This window comes from Schistocerca serialis, chromosome 3 (assembly GCF_023864345.2).
Source record: "Schistocerca serialis cubense isolate TAMUIC-IGC-003099 chromosome 3, iqSchSeri2.2, whole genome shotgun sequence".
Lineage (NCBI taxonomy): Eukaryota > Metazoa > Arthropoda > Insecta > Orthoptera > Acrididae > Schistocerca > Schistocerca serialis.
The window spans coordinates 422,721,669-422,741,942 of record NC_064640.1 but is presented as its reverse complement, the minus strand read 5'-3'; the positions used below and the strand labels follow the sequence as shown (position 1 = coordinate 422,741,942).

The 20,274-nt window shown below is 40.0% G+C and overlaps 1 protein-coding gene across 1 annotated transcript in view; it reads right to left on the bottom strand.

Annotated features, from left to right (window-relative positions):
- The window catches only part of LOC126470301 (protein purity of essence), a 475,244-nt gene that overhangs the window by 404,340 nt on the left and 50,630 nt on the right, over window positions 1-20,274 (bottom strand). Inside the window, exons 4-5 of the mRNA XM_050098072.1 lie at window positions 19,547-19,749; window positions 5,300-5,481 (exon numbers count right to left, since the gene is read on the bottom strand). Of these exons, the coding sequence (XP_049954029.1) occupies window positions 5,300-5,481; window positions 19,547-19,749 (385 nt within the window). The remainder of the gene's footprint in view (window positions 1-5,299; window positions 5,482-19,546; window positions 19,750-20,274) is intronic.

Sequence of the window (20,274 nt, the reverse complement as noted above, 5' to 3'; positions counted from 1 at the left end):
TTGTACTGCAGTCAGTCTCAAATGCTGGTTCTCTAAATTTCCTCAGTAGCGATTCACGAGAGGAACGCCTCCTTTCCTCCTGAAGCATTTCTGTAACACTCGCGTGATGATCAAACCTTCCAGTAACAAATCTAGCAGCCCACCTCTGAATTGCTTCTACGTCCTCCCTCAATCCGACCTGACAGGGATCCCAAACACTCTAGCAGTACTCAAGAATAGGTCGTATTACTGTTTTATAAGCGGTCTCCTTTACAGATGAACCACATCTTCCCAAAATTCTACCAATGAACCGAAGACGACTATCCGCCTTCCCCACAATTGCTATTACATGCTTGTCCCACTTCATATCGCTCTGCAATGTTATGCCCAAATATGTAATCGACGTGACTGTGTCAAGCGCTACACTACCAATGGAGTATTCAAACATTACGGGGTTCTTTTTCCTATTCATCTGCATTAATTTACATTTATCTATATTTAGAGTTAGCTGCCATTCTTTATACCAATCACAAATCCTGTCCAAGTCATCTTGTATCCTCCTACAGTTACTCAACGACGACACTTTCCCGTACACCACAGCATCAACAGCAAACAGCCGCACATTGCCATCCACCCTATCCAAAAGATCAGTTATGTAGATAGAAAACAACAGCAGACCTACCACACTTCCCTGGGACACTCCAGATGACACCCTCAACTCCGATGAACACTCACCATCGAGGACAATGTACTGGGTTCTATTACTTAAGAAGTCTTCGAGCCACTCACATATTTGGGAACCAATCCCATATGCTCATACCTTAGTTAGGAGTCTGCAGTGGGGCACCGAGTTAAATGCTTTCCGGAAGTCAAGGAATATGGCATCCGTCTGATGCCCTTCATCCATGGTTCACAAGATATCATGTGAAAAAAAGGGTGAGTTGCGTTTCGCAGGAGCAATGCTTTCTAAAGCCGTGCTAATGCATGGACAGCAACTTCTCTGTCTCAAGGAAATTCATTATATTCGAACTGAGAATATGTTTGAGAATCCTGCAACAAACTGATGTTAAGGATACTGGTCTGAAATTTTGAGGATCTGTCCTTCTACCCTTCTTATATACAGGCATCACCTGCGCTTTTTTCCAGTCACTCGGGACTTTACGTTGGGCAAGAGATTCGCGATAAATGCAAGCTAAGTAAGGAGCCAATGCAGTAGAGTACTCTCTGTAAAACCGAATTGGAATCCCATCAGGACCTGGTGATTTATTTATCTTCAACCCATTCAGCTGCTTCACAACCCCAGGGATGACTATCACTATGTCCTCCATAAGAGAATCTGTATGAGACTCAAACGGCGGTATGTTTGTACGATCCTCCTGCGTGAAAGATTTCTCAAAAGCTAAATTTAAAATTCCAGCTTTCGTTTTGCTGTCTTCTGATGCCAGGCCAGACTGATCAGTGAGTGACTGGATGGAAGCCTTCTACCCGATTACCGATTTTACGTAAGACCAGAATTTCCTTGGGTTTTTAGCAAGATCTTTTGCTAACGTATGGCAGTGGTAGTGGTTGAATGCTTCACGCATCGCTCTTTTTACAGCAGCATGAATCTCTACTAACTTTTGCCTGTCCTCATTCTCCCGATGTTTCTTGTACCGCGAGTGCAACCGTCTTTGCTTCCTGAGCATTCTCGGAATTGCGCTGTTAAACCACGGTGGGTCTTTTCCGTCCATAACCCACTTTTTCGGCAAATACTTCTCCAATGCGTGATTTATAATGTGTTAACAATTTGCCCATAATTCTTCCACGTCCATCGTACCGGAAGTAAAAAAGTCGATTCATTTACTAAGTGGGATGCTAACAACTGCTTATCTGCTCTTTCCAGTAAGAATACTCTCCTAGCCTTCTTGACGGACTTTTTAACTTTCGTAACCATAGTTGTAATGACAACATCATGATCACTAATCTCTGTCTCAACACTGACACCGTCAATGAGGTCTGGTCTGTTCGTGGTTACCAGATCTAAAATATTTCCATTACGTGTTGGCTGTCGATTTAGCTGCTCAAGACAGTTTTCGGATAATGGGTTCAAAAGTAATTCCCACGACGGCTTGCCTGTACCACCTGTAATGAATCCATAGACATCCCAGTCTATACTAGGTACGTTGAAGTCGCCTCAGACTAATATAGCATGATCCGGATACTTCTGCAATACAGAGTGTAGACTCCCTTTGAATGATTCTAGAACTGTCACTGTGGAACCTGGTGGCTGGTAATAACACCCAACAATTAACTTTATTTCTCCTAGCCCTGCTGAACGTGTCCAGATAACTTCACAATCACACTCTACTTCGACCTCAGTAGACACAATATTTTTGTCAACTGCAATGAAGACACCACCTCCTACGGTGTCTAATCTACCTTTCTGATACACGTTCCAACCCTCACTAAATATTTCAGAACTTCCTATCTCAGGGTTCAGCCAGGTCTCAGTCCCGAGAATAATTTGCGAGCCACACACTTCCTGGAGGGCTGTAAAATCAGGAACTTTATTCCGAACACTCTGAAAATTTACTGCAAATATCTTGATAGCATCAGTCTGTACACTGAGCGCGTCCTGATTTCCCTGCCTGCACGTTGACTGTTGGGTGTTCATCAGGACACCACACACTACTGCCTAGCCTAAAAAAAACCATGTGCACACCACAAGTACTCTGCTACCTGAGTAGCTGCTTCCTTTGTGTAGTGCACCACTGACCTATCTAGGGGCGTCCTACAATTCCGCACCCAATAGTGCAAGTCTAGAAATCTGCAGCCAAGACCGGCACAGAGTCAACGATACATCTGGTTGAGACCCTCCACTTGGCTCCAAACTAAAGGACCTCGGTCCACTCTGGGAACGATGCTGCAAATAGAGAGCTCTGCTTGCACGCCACATGTGAGGCCAGCGGTCTTCAACAAATCCGCCAGCTACCTGTACGAACTGACGATCGCCTCAGACCCAAGCGACAGGCATGATTGGTGCCGACGTGAGCAGCTACTTGCAGACGACTGCACAGCGTATGCTCGATAGCCGCAGGCAAAGCCGCCTCCACATCTTGGATGAGGCCTCCCTGGCAGACAAACCAAGTACACGTTGGAATTCTTTCCAGCACTGTACGCTATTTCCCTAAGGGGCTCCATCACCCGCCTAACGTTGGAGCTCCCAATAACCAGCAAGCCTTTGCCCCCATGAGCCTGCTCAGGCCCTGCTGAAAGAATGGCCACCTCCCCACTGACAGGATAAACGGCCGAGGCCAGCCGGCCACCCCCCACATTGACCATCTTTCAACTCGATCAAGCACCTGTTCATAATGCAAGGCCTGTGACAGAGTGGTTATACAACAATAACATCCCTGTAATGGAGTGACCTGACCTGAATCCCCTATAGAACACCTCTGGGACGTTTTGGAACGCCGACTTCATGCCAGGTCTCACCAAGTGACATCGATACCTCTCCTCAGTGCAGCACTCTGAAGAATGGGCTGCCATTCCCCAAGAAACCTTCCAGCCCCTCACTGAACTTGTTGCAAGCTGTCATCAAGGCTAAGGGTGGGCCAACACCATATTGGATTCCAGCATTACCAATGGAGGGCACCACGAACTTTTAAGTCATTTTCAGCCAGGTTTCTGGATACTTCTGATCACATAGCGTAAGAAGAACAGGGATTTATTTCATTCAAAAGACTGGCAAACAAGCTATTAAGCTTTTGGCTCGTAAGTGCACATGTACGTAGTCTTACTCTATAAGGAATTTTAATTCCAAATCTTTATATCTTTTCAACTTGTTAATGTACATTCCAATTTCTATGGTCTTCATGATGACAGAGTTCCAGTAATTCACAGAGTGGGGCAGAACCCGCATCTGCCCAAATATAATCTTGTGTTTATTCACAAGGCTGTATTTAATCACTCCTTATTTTCCTAAATTTCTGTACTTGCATGGCACTTTTTTATAGTGCAGTGTTGGAAAATGATTCGAGAAATTCATCATGTAACCACCAATAAATTTACACAGAAAATTACATATACCTATTGCTCTGAATCCATGACTATCCTTCACAAGGCACATCATCTCATTTTCTTAAGGTGAAACTGTATCTAAGATCCATACTACTTTACTGGTTTGTGCTCCAGAGAATAACTGAATTCTGTACATTGATCCTCTCCTGTTACTCAAGATAGTCTTGTGCATTTTCCAGAGAGCACTAGCTCTCTTAACAAAGCTACAAAAAAAGTTCCGTTTGGAGCCAAGATGGTTGTTGTCTGATATGGTGCTGGCTCTGAGAACTGTGAGCATATGACACACAGAGCAAAAACCGTATTATATAATTATCACTTTTTCTACAAAAGGATATACGCAATCTGTCTGCTCCTATGATAATGGCTATCAGACAAATCATATCAGGTCAGCAGTCTCTGGGAAACATAGATGTTCACCTACTCAATCAAAACAAGATATTCAGTATACAGTCATCCTGTGGAGCAACAATCACCAGTAAAATAGAACAAAGATTGAACAGTTAACTGATCAAAACTTGTTTCTGTCCCCCCCCCCCCCCCCCCATCCCCATTAAAATGAGGGAATTTTCTGAAGGATGGTCACAGACTCAGTTATGGTTATTTAGAATCCATGTGAATACGGTAAAAGTTTTGTGGGGAAATCTATTAAAAGTGTTTCCCAGCACTGCACCAAATTACCAGTCTTGCATCAAGCACACAAATCTGGAAAAATGTGCCTTGGCTGAACATCTTTTTATGAACAGGCACAAGGTTTTATTTGAGCAGACAGATTCAGGGACACACATAAAATTACTGGGACTAAGAGATAATGGAAGACTGAAGTTGGAAATACAGAGAATATGCTGCACAGTGTGCATCATGATGTCTACCATATTGCTGCAAGTGACATCAATGGCTTTTGGTGTGATCTCTGGGCACCCAAAGCACATTTACAGCCCTCATATTTGTGCTTTTCCACCATCTTGGTGAAAGTAGTGTGCCTTTCTGCATGAGGACTGTAGGAAATGGTAAACATCTTAAAATTTTATGCTAATTTGATGAAGAAAGTTAACTCAGTTTTTTCCCCATAATTTAAGCAATCTTGAAGTGCCATAGCAACTAAAATGATTTTCCGTTACTTATGACAAAACGTCTTTTAGTGGGTCTGTGACTAGGCTTGGCTAATAATAATTTTGTTTTGATGAACAACAATTGACTGTAATCATGCCATATTACTAAGACTTTTCAGTCTCCTGCTCCAATGAAATACACAGAAACTTACCTCTGTCGAATTAGCAGAGTCTCATTAGGCAAAAATGGTAACAAAATTGTATTTCTGCTCAAAGACTCCTTAGCTTTCAAAACGTAACGATTGATGTGAGGCAGTGCCATGCAAACATCAATCAAAACTTCACCAGCCCCCAGCGATCTCAAAATCCATATATTTCTGTCAGTGTAAAAGGCCTGTAACAAAGTATTTAAAATTCAACAATGAAATTTAAGACGTATCAAAACTTAATGGGTAAATATGTACCTTAAGAAAATTAAACAACATTGTATCATTATTGCTGCACTAGATATAGGAATTAATGTACTTGGAAACCTCAGTGGTCACCAATATATACTGTGGAAGCAACTAAATGCAGAGCATATAAATGAGGTTTAGGATTACTTAACATCTGTAAGAGCTGGATGCACAGAAGAGACACTGCAATCTAGTCTCTTCCAGATAATGTGCCAAGGCAAGAAGAATGTGTGTCAACCATTTTTGATTTTCAACCTTATCAGTGACCTATCTTTTAATGACTAAAAAAATCCAGATAAGAAAAGTTGGCATAATGAAACTACAAAATTAAAATGATACAAGTAAAAACACTAATAATAACAGTACACCCTTCATAAGAACTGAATTCTCTTTGCAGTTCTTAATATTATACAAACCAAATTATTAATGTAAAGCAGGAAACAAAATTTACTAAGTGTAAAACCCTGAGGAACATCCCATATTATACTTTCCCAGTTATATGCCAGCTCACTTCCAACATGTGATCATGTCGGTGAGAGTTTTGAAGAAATATTAACAAGAACATGAGAGAATATTCAGAATTTAATAACACTATTTGGAAATGCTTTCAAGAGGCTGTGAGCAAGTACGATGAAAATTTGCTAAGAGAATGAACTGAAATCAATATGGATACAGACAAAAAACCATTACAGATTTATGGTCTACAGATATCACATTTAATCTGTTAAGCTGGAAGATTGCACTGTGATTAACAAAGAAATAAAATTGTTAAGAATTCAAAGATTTCTTTACATGTTAGCATAATACACTAGATGAATAAGAAACATGCATAGTTAACAACAAAAATAATGATGGTGCAAAAACAGTGACAAACAAGGTGCATAAGGCCATTTGAGGTATGGAGAAAGGAAGTACACGTGGAGATGATGTTTCAATACAAAGGATTACAGTTAAAGAAAAAGAGGTAAAAAAGAAATTTGTATAACTGTTTACACAATGTCTGTGGTGGAAACCCCTCCACAAACTGGAACAATTTATTCAAATTCATAGGATAGGAGAAACAATAAAAATTACAAACCTATTAGTCTCCTCTCGATAATGAACAAGATATTCACAAAAATTATCACAACCACATAGAAAAAATGTTGGATTTTAATCAGATAAAGGAATAACTGGGCTTTAGAAGTGGATATAGTACACCAGACTCTTTGCAAGTCATAAATGAAAATACAGATTGGAACGATGACAATGCCTGCTTTGTCTGCAATTTCTAGGTTTTGAGAAAGTTGAGTGCAATTTCAGTAAAATGTGTACTAGCATCCTTTGAGAAACCAGACACTTATTCAACACATGTTATTACACTGAAGAAGATGCCATCAATGCTACTACATCTTCAATTAGACTTCACCAGGATAGTAACAAACATAGAACAGAGAGAGCCTCTTCCAGCTAATGTGTCAAGGCAAGAAGAATGTGTGTCAACTGTTTTTGATTTTCAACCTTAGCAGTGACCTATCTTTTAATGAGGAAAAAAAATCCAGGTAAGAAAATCTACTCTATAGGAATCGGCATGGGTTTCGAAAAAGACGATCGTGTGAAACCCAGCTCGCGCTATTCTTCCACGAGACTCAGAGCGCCATAGACACGGGTTCCCAGGTAGATGCCGTGCTTCTTGACTTCCACAAGGCGTTCGATTCAGTTAACCACAGTTGTTTAATGAACAAAGTAAGAGCATATGGACTAACACACCAAGTGTGTGATTGGATTGAAGAGTTCCTAGATAACAGAACGCAGCATGTCATTCTCAATGGAGAGAAGTCTTGCGAAGTAAGAGTGATTTCAGGTGTGCCGCAGGGTAGTCTCGTAGGACCGTTGCTTTTCACAATATACATAAATGACCTTGTCGATAACATCAGAAGTTCACTGAGGCTTTTTGCTGTGGTATATCGAGAGGTTGTAACAATGGAAAATTGTACTGAATTGCAAGAGGATCTGCAGCGAATTGACGCATAGTGCAGGGAATGGCAATTGAATTTCGATGTAGACAAGTGTAATGTGCTGTGAGTACATAGAAATAAAGATCCCTTATCATTTAGCTACAACATAGCAGGTCAGCAGCTGGAAGCAGTTAATTCCATAAATTATCTGGGACTATGCATTAGGAGTGACTTAAAATGGAATGATCATATAAAGTTGATCAGCGGTAAAGCAGATGCCAGACTGAGATTCATTGGAAGAATCCTAAGGAAATGCAATCCGAAAACAACTCCAGTGGAAGAATCTGCAGGAGAGACGTTCAGTAGCTCGGTACGGGCTTTTGTTGAAGTTTCGAGAACATACCTTCACTGAGGAGTCAAGCAGTATATTGCTCACTCCTACATATATCTCGTGAAGAGACCATGACGATAAAATCAGAGAGATTACAGCCCACACAGAGGCATACAGACAATCCTTTTTTCCACGAACAATACGAGACTGGAATAGAAGGGAGAACCAATGGCGGTACTCAAGGTACCCTCCGCCACACACCGTCAGGTGGCTTGCAGAGTATGGATGTAGATAGGGGGGGAGGGGGGGGGGGGGGGAGTCCGGCTAAGAGATCTCATTTCACTGAAACTATCTCAACAACCTTTGAGAACATTTTACACATATAAACAGATAAAACAAGGAATGGATAAAGGTTAATGGAATGTACTTCAACCACCTACATTTTGCTGATGGCATTGCTTCTAGTGCAGATAAGCTTTGACAGCAAATGCAAAAATTTAAAGTTTGAAACTATGTCTGAAAATCAGTTATTAAATGAGTAAAATAATCTAGGCATCTGAAAAGGTACATTTACAAACAGTACGAATTCGTAATTTTGACTTATGACAATGATGCATGGACATTTAATGCAAAAACCACTCAAAAACTGAATGATGCTCACTAAGCAATGCACAGGTGCATGCTGGAATTAATAGGAAAGATAGGAAACTATAGAGATTGAGGAACATGCTAGGACAATATAATTAAGATGAAATGAGGTTTGCGGAACATGTTCCCTGGTAGGCAAATTGATGGTAGATAGACCAAGGGAGATCTCTGCTGAATACCAAGACATAGGAAAAGAAAGTGACAACGATCTTGTACAAGACATGCAGCTGAGTGGCTGTGGAGCTATAATTCCACTGATGCACAGGTTGCATTATTAGCAGGTTACGGTTGGGCAGCCCGTTCACACCTTTAAGTGCTGCAGTATGCCAGCAAGTGGCATCTGCAGTTTATTTCATTTAATTTATATGAAAGCGATGATGTTCAGTTACCTAACATTGTTGTCTGACCTTTAATCATAACTCCATGTTGTGGCTCATCAACAAATTTACTGCTGCACCAGGTGAGTCATCCAGCGATAGATATTTAGTATTACCCATGCAAAGCAAGTGCAGGTCACCAGTGAGTACTATAATTTGAAATAGCTTTCATAAATCGGGATAGAAATCTGTATTAATGTGTGATATGTATCACCCCCCCCCCCCCCCCCCCCATGAACCATGGACCTTGCCGATGGTGGGAAGGCTTGCGTGCCTTGGCGATACAGATAGCCATACCATAGGTGCAACCAAAACAGAGGGGTATCTGTTGAGAGGCCAGACAAACGTGTAGTTCCTGAAGAGGGGCAGCAGCCTTTCCAATAATTGCAGGGGCAACAGTTTCGATGTTTGACTGATCTGGCCTTGTTACATGAACCAAAACAGCCTTGCTGTGCTGGAACCGCGAACGGCTGAAAGCAAGGGGAAACTACAACCGTAACTTTTCCCGAGGGCATGCAGTGTTACTGTATGGTTAAATGATGATGGCATCCTCTTGGGTAAAATATTCCAGAGGTAAAATATTCCCCCTTTCGGATCTCCAGACGGGGACTATTCAAGAGGACGTCGTTATCAGGAGAAAGAAAACTGGCATTCTACGGATTGGAGCGTGGAATGTAAGATCCCTTAATCAGACAGGTAGGTTAGAAAATTTAAAAAGGGAAATGTATAAGTTAAAGTTAGATATAGTGGGAATTAGCGAAGTTCAGTGGCAGGAGGAACAAGACAATTTTTTTCAGGTGAATACAAAATCAAATAGGGGTAATGCAGGAGTAGGTTTAATAATGAATTAAAAAAAATAGGAATGCGGGTAAGCTACTACAAACAGCATAATGAACGCGTTATTGTGGCCAAGATAGACATGAAGCCCACGCCTACTACAGTAGTACAAGTTTATATGCCAACTAGCTCTGCAGATGACGAAGAAATTGATGAAATGTATGATGAGATAAAAGAAATTATTCAGATAGCTAAGGGAGACGAAAATTTAATAGTCATGGGTGACTGGAATTTGACAGTAGGAAAAGGAAGAGAAGGAAACATAGTAGGTGAATATGGATTGGTGGTCAGAAATGAATAAGGAAGCTGCCTGGTAGAATTCTGCACAGAGTATAACTTAATCATAGCTAACACTTGGTTCAAGAATCATGAAAAAAGGTTGTATACATGGAAGAACCCTGGAGATACTAGAAGGTTTCAGATAGATTATATAATGGTAAGACAGAGACTTAGGAACCAGGTTTTAAATTGTAAGACATTTCCAGGGGCAGATGTGGACTCTGACCACAATCTATTGGTTATGAAATGTAGATTAAAACTGAAGAAACTGCAAAAATGTGGTAATTTAAGGAGATGGGACCTGGATAAACTGAATAAACCAGAGGTTGTACAGAGTTTCAGGGAGAGCACAAGACAGGAATGGGGGAAAGAAAGAGAGTAGAAGAAGAATGGTTAGCTTTGAGGGATGAAGTAGTGAAGGTAGCAGAGGATCAAGTAGGTAAAAAGACGAGGGCTAGTAGAAATCCTTGAGTAACAGAAGAGATATTGAATTTAATTAATGAAAGGAGAAAATATAAAAATGCAGTAAATGAAGCGGGCAAAAAGGAACATAAACGTCTCAAAAATGAGATCGACAGGGAGTGCAAAATGGCTAAGCAGGGATGGCTAGAGGACAAATGTAAGAATGTAGAGGCTTATCTCACTAGGGGTAAGATAGATACTGCCTACAGGAAAATTAAAGAGACCTTTGGAGAAAAGAGAGCCACTTGCATGAATATCAAGAGCTCAGATGGAAACCCAGTTCTAAGCAAAGAAGGGAAAGTAGAAAGGTGGAAGGAGTGTATAGAGGGTCTATACAAGGGTGATGTACTTGAGGACAATGTTGTGGAAACGGAAGAGGATGTAAATGAAGATGAAATGGGAGATATGATACTGCATGAAGAGTTCGACAGAGCACTGTAAGACCTAAGTCGAAACAAGGCCCCGGGGGTAGAGAACATTCCATCAGAACTACTGATAGCCTTGGGAGAGCCAGTCCTGACAAAACTCTACCATCTGGTGAGCAAGATGTATGAGACAGGCGAAATACCCTCAGACTTCAAGAAGAATATAATAATTCCAATCCCAAAGAAAGCAGGTGTTGACAGATGTGAAAATTACCGAACAATCAGTTTAATAAGTCACAGCTGCAAAATACTAATGCGAATTCTTTACAGACAAATGGAAAAACTGGTAGAAGCTGACCTCGGGCAAGATCAGTTTGGATTCCGTAGAAGTATTGGAACACGTGAGGCAATAATGACACTACGACTTATCTTAGAAAATAGATTAAGGAAAGGCAAACCTACATTTCTAGCATTTGTAGACTTAGAGAAAGCTTTTAACGATGTTGACTGGAATACTCTCATTCAAATTCTGAAGGTGGCAGGGGTAAAATACAGGGAGCAAAAGGCTATTTACAATTTGTACAGAAACCAGAAGGTAGTTATATGAGCCAAGGGACATGAAAGGAAATCAGTTGTTGGGAAGGGAGTAAGACAGGGTTGTAGCCTATCCCCGATGTTATTCAATCTGTATATTGAACAAGCAGTGAAGGAAACAAAAGAAAAATTCGGAGTAGGTATTAAAATCCATGGAGAATAAATAAAAACATTGAGGTTCGCCAATGACATTGTAATTCTGTCAGAGACAGCAAAGGACTTGGAAGAGCAGTTGAACAGAATGGACAGTGTCTTGAAAGGAGGGTATAAGATGAACATCAACAAAAGCAAAACGAGGATAATGGAATGTAGTCGAATTAAGTCGGGTGATGCTGAGAGAATTAGATTAGGAAATGAGACACTTAAAGTAGTAAAGGGGTTTTGCTATTTGTGGAGCAAAATAACTGGTGATGGTCGAAGTAGAGAGGATATAAAATGTAGACTGGCAATGGCAAGGAAAGTGCTTCTGAAGAAGAGAAATTTGTTAACATCGAGTATAGATTTAAGTGTCAGGAAGTCGTTTCTGAAAGTATTTGTATGGAATTTAGCCATGTATGGAAGTGAAACATGGACGACAAATAGTTTGGACAAGAAGAGAATAGAAGCTTTCGAAATGTGGTGCGACAGAAGAATGCTGAAGATTAGATGGGTAGATCTCATACCAATGAGGAGGTATTTAATAGAATTGGGGAGAAGAGGAGTTTGTGGCACAACTTGACAAGAAGGAGGGACCGGTTGGTAGGACATGTTATGAGGCATCAAGGGATGACCAATTTAGTATTGAAGGGCAGTGTGTAGGGTAAAAATCGTAGAGGGAGACCAAGAGATGAATACACTAAGCAGATTCAGATGGATGTAGGTTGCAGTAGTTTCTGGGAGATGATGAAGCTTGCACAGGATAGAGTTCCATGGAGAGCTGCATCAAACCAGTCTCTGGGCTGAAGAACACAACAACAACAATGTATCATTCAAGCTGAGTGCATTGCACTACTGCTAAAAAGTTTAATAGGCAAGTGGGTATGTGATTTTAAATTTCTTGAACAGCTACATTCTCCTTGTTTCTTCTGCAATTCCTGCAAATGTCAAGATCAGTTCCCATTGTTTGATAACCCCTTTAGTAATTGCATCAAACATAGTTTATTCACTAATTATATGTCAACAAAAATCCTATCTACTGTAATGCTGGTGCTTCACTGCATTCTTGTCAGAAATATCACAGCTGAAAAGAAATGCAAAAAAGAAGAGAGATGCTTTTTGTGTGTCTGATATCTGTAAAAGTCTCAAAGTTCTGACAGCATTATACTACTGTTTTTCATTTAAGGGAGAGTTAATGATTTGAATTTTTTAAGCATATATCTTTGTAGATCAGCTGTTAAATTTGGCAAGAAAGACAACTGTTCAATCTGTATATGTAAATACGTGAAGAAGCAACTGGCTAAATATATCTCCCCAAAGAGAGTCTGACTATATCTTCACTTCGAAAGAGATCTGAGGAAAACAATATACAGTCAAACCTCTTATTAAAAAAAAATCTCAGGGGACGTGAACGGCTTTTTTTCCTTTAAATGGCTGTTTAGCTCAATTACACTGATGAAGACTCCGAATCTCCACTGGAACACTAAGTCATGTAAGTACTCTATTATCACAAATTCACAATATGCTGAAAAATTAAAAAGAAAAAAGTACCTTCGCATCAAATCAACAGGTTCTCTTTTTTCCAATTACATGAAAGATGTAAATGGCATCTTGATTTAAAGCAAGCATCCAAAAAGAGGGCAAAATAGTTTTGCAGGTGCCAGAATAAATAAGTCTTTATATGCAGATGAGCAGAGACAGTTGAAAAAGGGACACAGTTTTTAAGAAGAATGAAACATCAGATTTAGATCGGCAGTAGTTATATAGATTAAATTTAATCTTTTTAATCTATATTATACTGTAAATTAATGATGGCAAAGTGACAGTGTGCTACGAGTACAGCAGGGTGTATACGATCCGGGATAACCGGGAGATCCGGAAAAACCCGGGAATTTTTTCATCCGGGAGAAAATCGGGAAAAATCCTGGAATTTTTTAGAATTCCGGGAATTTTTCGTTGTTTTAGTTTTCAGTTAAATTTTTGTAATTTTGGCTGGAAAGAACCGTTACTCTAACAAAGGATATTATTGTACCCCGCAACTGCAGAATAATACTGCAGCATTAAAACATGAATGAGAGAAAAAAAACAAAAATAAAACTTGAATTGCAAAGGAAATGCACCATATAAAACCACACAGTGCTTGTACAAGCATCTGCCAACAGAAAAATGTGTCAAAGGCTTTCGGAAGACTATGCAACGCTTCATAACAACAAATTGCCTTTGATGAGCGTGTCGTCACAACTGTTTAATCAGTTACGAGCGGGCTCATGCACACGCGCAGTTGAGTCGCGTATGAGTAGTACCTTCTCCCACTTATGGCTACAGAAATGTTGCTGTTGGCTGTGTAAGTAGCAGTAGCAGCAACCAGCCACATTGTACCCGGAAAAATTTTACTGGTGCGCCCAAGCTGGCAGATTCACACGTGTGCAGCAGGCCCAGATCTAGTGGAGAGTGAGGGCAAACCAGGGTATCTGAACTGGGCAGCAATTTTGGGGAGGAGGGGGCAAATTCATATTCTTGAGGGGAAAAAAAACCTTGTTTCACAAAGCACCTAGCATCCATAGCAGTCGGTCTATCAATTATTCATACGATTTTGAAACGCACCCCTGCTGGTTTTTGAACACATTCTAAGTTGATTTCTGAATCAATTACAAGTTGATTCTTGAATGCGTGCATAGTGTATGTGATGTCTCTGCCTGGGGAATCCTTGTCACATCTAGAAATAAGCTTTCCTGCAGACAAAATGGGACGGGGCTATACGAGCTGAGCGGAATAAAGCCGAACCGGTGAATGCCAAGTGCTGCTTGTTTATGTGGTTGATTCGGTTTGCAAATGTTCAGCGTCGTTATAATTACTAGTGAAATCCATAGATTCAGACTACCAGAGTGGAAATAAACGACTAGCAGGTAAGAAAGATAACGTATTATCTTCTCGGTGTATCCAAGAAAGTGAAATTTTGACAGAAATTTTTTGGCCAGATCACTACATGAGACAGGACCAGTTTTAGTCCCTGGCTAGCAGCCACTTAAGTTCCATTCTAGTAGCAGCGTGGAAAACGCATTGGACGCACACGTATTAACGCCTAACCGGAGAATAATCGCTGGATAACTAAACCGGTGATTGTAGCAGGGTTAGTGAAGTTAACCAGAAAACGAGTTTTGACAGTGGTAGCAACAGTTACAGAATTAGTGATGACAAAACTGTTTGTTAGGAAGGAGAAGAAACGGGGACATCACACAAATTATGGAAGAATATGACGATTCCTAATTTATACAAAAATTTCGTCCTACTACTTATCGGTCCCGTGCCTGAGAAACTGGAGTGTATGAATGAAATGTGAAACTATTTCCTAACGTAAAGCTTCTTGCTTGTATCAGGCCAAATAGGTATTTCGTATTGGTACTTCGTGAATTATATTCTGACGTATTATAAAAATGATCATTATTACCAAAACAGTCTCGCTTTTTTGTGTGTGTTACAATTGCTGAAATATAAGAAAGGCCTATTTTGTTTTCTCCAGCACACAGTGACAAATTAGACTTAATCGGATCGAGAAACCACACCAGTCTTGGGTACTATTGTATTAACAGCTTTTTCAGTATTAGACAACATTTCTATTTTTCATGTAGCAAAACGTTTGATGAACTAGGTAATAGTCCTTTCGCAGAAAGGAAAGCACACCATGTAAAGCTGTAGCAAGATTAGAGAGAAAAATCGCTAGGACCCAAGGATTGAAGAACTGTGTACTGTCTTGCCTGTCCCTTGTCTTTACTGGTTTTAGTTGTCCTATATTTAATTTTGTGTCACACAGAAGAGCAAGTTATTAGGTAACAGGCAATAAAGATTCCAGTTTTTCTGAAGAGTTCTTGTTCTCCTGGTTACAAATAATCCTATCCAGTATTAATTGTGAGGGTTAAAAATAAAATAAAATAAAATAAAATGGGGGGGGGGGGGGGGCAGGATGTCAAATGTCAAAATGGCCGACTGGAAGCAGGAGAGGTGCCACAGGACATTTTAATTTGCACTGTCCTGAAATAGTTTGATGGCATACATTACAAAATACACACGTTTTTTCCTCGAAGATCTTTTATGTATCAGATTCTTCAGAAAGATGTGCGCTACAAAATGAACTATTGGCTAGTTTCAACTGTTCACCGCATTTCAGGTGCACGTTTTCATCTTCTGGCACATATGGCATTATGCTATAATAAAGAACCAAACATGAGATAATACAGTACTGGTACTCCAAGAAAATTTACATCCAGAAAACCACACTGAAAAGCTTCATATCTAGTCGAGGCCTACGTCACTGAGAATCTGGACATACGAATGTGCACTGTAAGGCGAACTATGCATTTTAGTATGGTTCACGAAATTCTGACACTCTTGGAGTATCCTCTGGTGTCTTGTTTCTTTTATGACAGAATGTAAGATCTTTTAATGTTTTACACGTACAAACATATGGGCTTCCTGCTTCGTCGTAGCTGTATATTATATGCGAAAGCTTTGCTTTTCTTGTAGCAACCCTATGTATATTAATTTAAACCATTAACTTTTCCTTGGTGGAATTCGAATTTATACTTTCGTAATACGAAAATATGCAGCGTACATGTTGCTGCACATCAAAGATATTTCGAAAACGTGTTTTTTTTCCCCAAGTATCGTTTTCTAAAGTGCTGGGAAATTCTACGTTGCTTTATAAAACCATATCCTATCAAAGGATAAGTTTTGCATTTCCGAGGGAAAGTATACTGCCACTTAACATGGCAAAAGCATATTTTCACCCGGGAGATCCAGTAAAAATCCAGGAATTTTTTCTCCTTGTCTACGTATACACCCCGGTGCAGTCAGTGTGCTACAAGTGCAGACAAACAAAACTGCGAGTCAACAATTCATTGTTATGAGTACAGGTGATGACATAGGTTTCATTCCAGGTGCACTCCCCATATGACTCAAAAAGAAAAATTTCATATCATCCAGAAATTGACATCAAAAATTTTCAAAACTATGTAGCATCACAGCTTATTCTAGTATTAGCTCCAAAAAATAACCTTTTTGATAATACTCCACATCACAATAATCAGGAGAATAAACCATCATCGTCCAGTTACTTAAAATGTGAAATACAGTTCTGGCTGTGTAATAAAAACACACATCATGAGCCAGATCAATACAAACATTTGTCATTAGATTTAAACTGTAATACTGCAAGAAATAATATTTGTAGTCTACATTTATCAGGGACATTATGCTTTTAGCTGGGGTTGGGGGGAAGAGAAAAAAAAAGGAAATGATGGCTGATGCTTTTGCCGCCACAGAAAACATCGCATGGAAGGTAGCTCTATAGATACTGACACTAAAGCTTCACGAGCACTAATGTGAGATAGATACTGTAAGTCTCGTTTCTGTTCAAAATGGGCGTTAAATTCGGTGAGAAAAATAGCAGGGCTCCACATATTTCAGACCTTTACAGTGCTGAATGAACTGTGCAGTATTTCCACTACGAATCAGACTATCATGGTACACTGCACTAGACAAAGATAGGCAGTATCCAATCAGACATGCAAAGCTACTGGTAGGGTGGGGTCAATATGCATACATTCAGCTGCCTTCAGTGGGTGCAATGGCCATCTCTTAATGACAGAAATTCATGAAGATGGTTGCTGATCAGCCTCATATCTGGCTTTTCACAGGATATCATATCATTTTCTCCACATTCATTTGAATATCTTCACAATGTGGGAGAGAAGCCAGATTGGGCTGTAGTTGGTACAGTCACCAGTCACTTTTACCCTTAAAAATTGCTACTGTGATACTATATGACAAATCGGTAGGTACAGGACCATGATGGAGCTAAAAAACTCTGCCAGCCAGTTTGTCACTTTGTCGTTAAGGCCCTGAATTTTCCACATGTCTGGAGGAAGGTGGTCGTCGTCCTGGAGCCTTTCCATTTCAACAGTAAAACCTCATTGGACGACGAGTCGTTTTCATTTTCACTCTTACTACACACACTATCACTTGTTTCCACACTATTTTCCTCGAAGTCACAGCCCGTAACTGATTACCCAGGAGGAATGTCTAGTTTGCGGCAGCAGGAACAACAAAGCTTATTTGGAGGATAACGAACTTCTTTGAGCATTTCTTCAAAACTGGAAGTCCATATCTCTGTGTTGCTTCGCTGGTCCTCCTCGATAGCAGGCAATTTTTGTAAGACATGATCTGGATCAATTGGGATTAGCCTATGGTGTGAAATCCACTCTTGATGTTTTCAACAGAATTTGCTGAAATCTTAGTGTCTGTTCCAGGATAAATGGAAAAACATCCTTGAAAATGGTCCCACGAGTGTACTACCTCCATTCAGTTAATATGACTCGCCATGCTGCTTTCATTGGTCTGAACAAGCTTAAATCCAATGGTTAAAGGAGGTGGATGCTAGTAGAGAGAAAGAGAAAGAATGAAATATTGTTCCGCTCACACTCTTCGATGAAACATAAAGCTATGCGACAGGATAAACTGACCTGATCATCACTGTTGGCACATTATGCTTCTTCAAATAGGGCAATGTGATTCTAAGGAATGTGTCTTTAAATACCAGAAGATCAAACCATACACACTTATTCCTATTGAAACGGGCTCCTTGTGGGCCACCTTCTTGCACCATGTCCCACAAATGCTCAGATTTATAAAAGACATGTGAAGGAAACTGTTTACCATTGGAACTTGCTGCTCTCATTATCAAAACACTAAATTTTGATGAATCCATCACTTTTTCGGCTTCCTTACTTCCTCATTTTGTAATTATCTGCTGCCTGTCCAGATCACCTGACACATTGGTTTTGTCATAGTTGATTAAGATGCTACGTGGGAGATTTTCCAGCATTTGCTGGATGTTGGAGAAATGCATCTCAATTGTCTATTGTCACTTCCACATGAGCTCTTTTAATATTTTCACTTAAGCAAATGGAGAGATGATCTGAATGCCAATTGAGGAATAAATGAGCTCATTCTCCTCCTGGTAAACAGTTAAGAATTTTTTCTCTTTTTGGTCAGATTTATGAAGGTAGCCTTTCACTAAATATCTAATACCCAATTTAGGGAAAGGGAGTCCCCAATGTGCAGCCCTGAAGACGTCTTGCTTCAACATTTCTTCTTCTTCCCATTTGGTACTGGTTGGCCTCCCAAGTTTTTTGAATGTATTTCCCGTACTTTATCTTGTAGGATCAATATGGGTATACCGTATAAATAACACACTTTTCTAGACAATAATTTATGACCATGAATATCATGAACAGCTTTATCTAAAAGTTCCGAGTCATAATTACACTGTACTTTAGCACCTTTTCTGCTTTTGTGTGTTCTCGGCATTGTCTGAAATCACCCCAGGCAGTACATAGTTTTGTAAAAACCACTGCTATTTATAACGTTACATGAAAAACTCAACAAACTTGTACAGGAATCGTGTCAATGCCACAGGCTACTGAGCTCATTGAAAACTGCAGTCATAATACTTTAGTGCTAGTCACAACAATTGAAAGTTTTCACTTGATGATACTGCATAGCTTTCAACAATGGGGCTGTTCATCAAATACATTTGCATTTACTTAGGTAAACAATCAACCCAAAATAAAAGTCACAGAATGCAACAAATACAGTCTCGTGCTTAAAATAACTTGTGCACAGAAGTGAAAATGAGTGGAAATTCAGTGTTATGCAGCAGGAAAGATCAAGTAAACCATACTGTCCAAAATCCACCTGGTGTCCAAAATCACCTCACTTGATGGAACACCATTTATGTTCCACAAGTGACACTTGGAAAACTTATATTTTTTTTAAGTTAGCAAACACTACTGATGCCTAACAGGTAAAAATGACAGCCAACATAGCAGTCACATTTGGAAATCAGGGAACATGTAACAGCATCTGGTGCTCAAGAATACCAATCATCACCACCACCACCACCACCACCACCACCACCACCACCACCACCACCACATTCTGGACATATTTAGACAGAACTGTTGCTTTAAATACTGACATACCTGTAAATTTGCTGTGGTATCAGGTGGTGGTGCATCTGCCAAGCCACCAGCAGAGCCTCCCGGAGATGTTGTAGTATCTGCACTGGGGGACTCCATACGATCCTCCATTGTATCGAACTGTGGGGTAGTGAGCTGCTCCAAAATCAGTCTTGATTTATCGAGTCTGGTTAATGCAAAACCTCCACTATTAGAATCAGGAACAGCTGCAAAAGAGTACACAGAATATGTATAAAAGTAAAAACGAATAATAACCACCATCCAGATTACACACTATTTGGAAATATTATGAGTAATACCACAGCTGAATCAAAATGTAACAGCACTATTCCACCAAAAATAGTAAGTACAGGGGAATAAACTTTCTGCTTCTGAAATATCATGATCAGAGCGCTATAGGACTTTTCTGTCATCTATACATATTATAAATTAAATTCCTCACCACATCTGTCTATCTCTCCGTGAAGGCTAATCTCAGAACTATAACACGCAGTCAAATGAAAACTGAATACCCACCACAATGGGACCATGGAATAGTTCCATACAACAGTAATCACAATATGTGTTAAAACATTTGCCCCGCTGCAAGACTAGATCAATTCCCATTTTGTTGAATGCAATCGGCCACTGATGGATCCACAACTGCATCCATTCCCGCATTTCCTCATCCAACAAACTGGCGTCCATATACATATTTCTTAAGCCGCCAAAGAAGTTAAAATCACACAGTG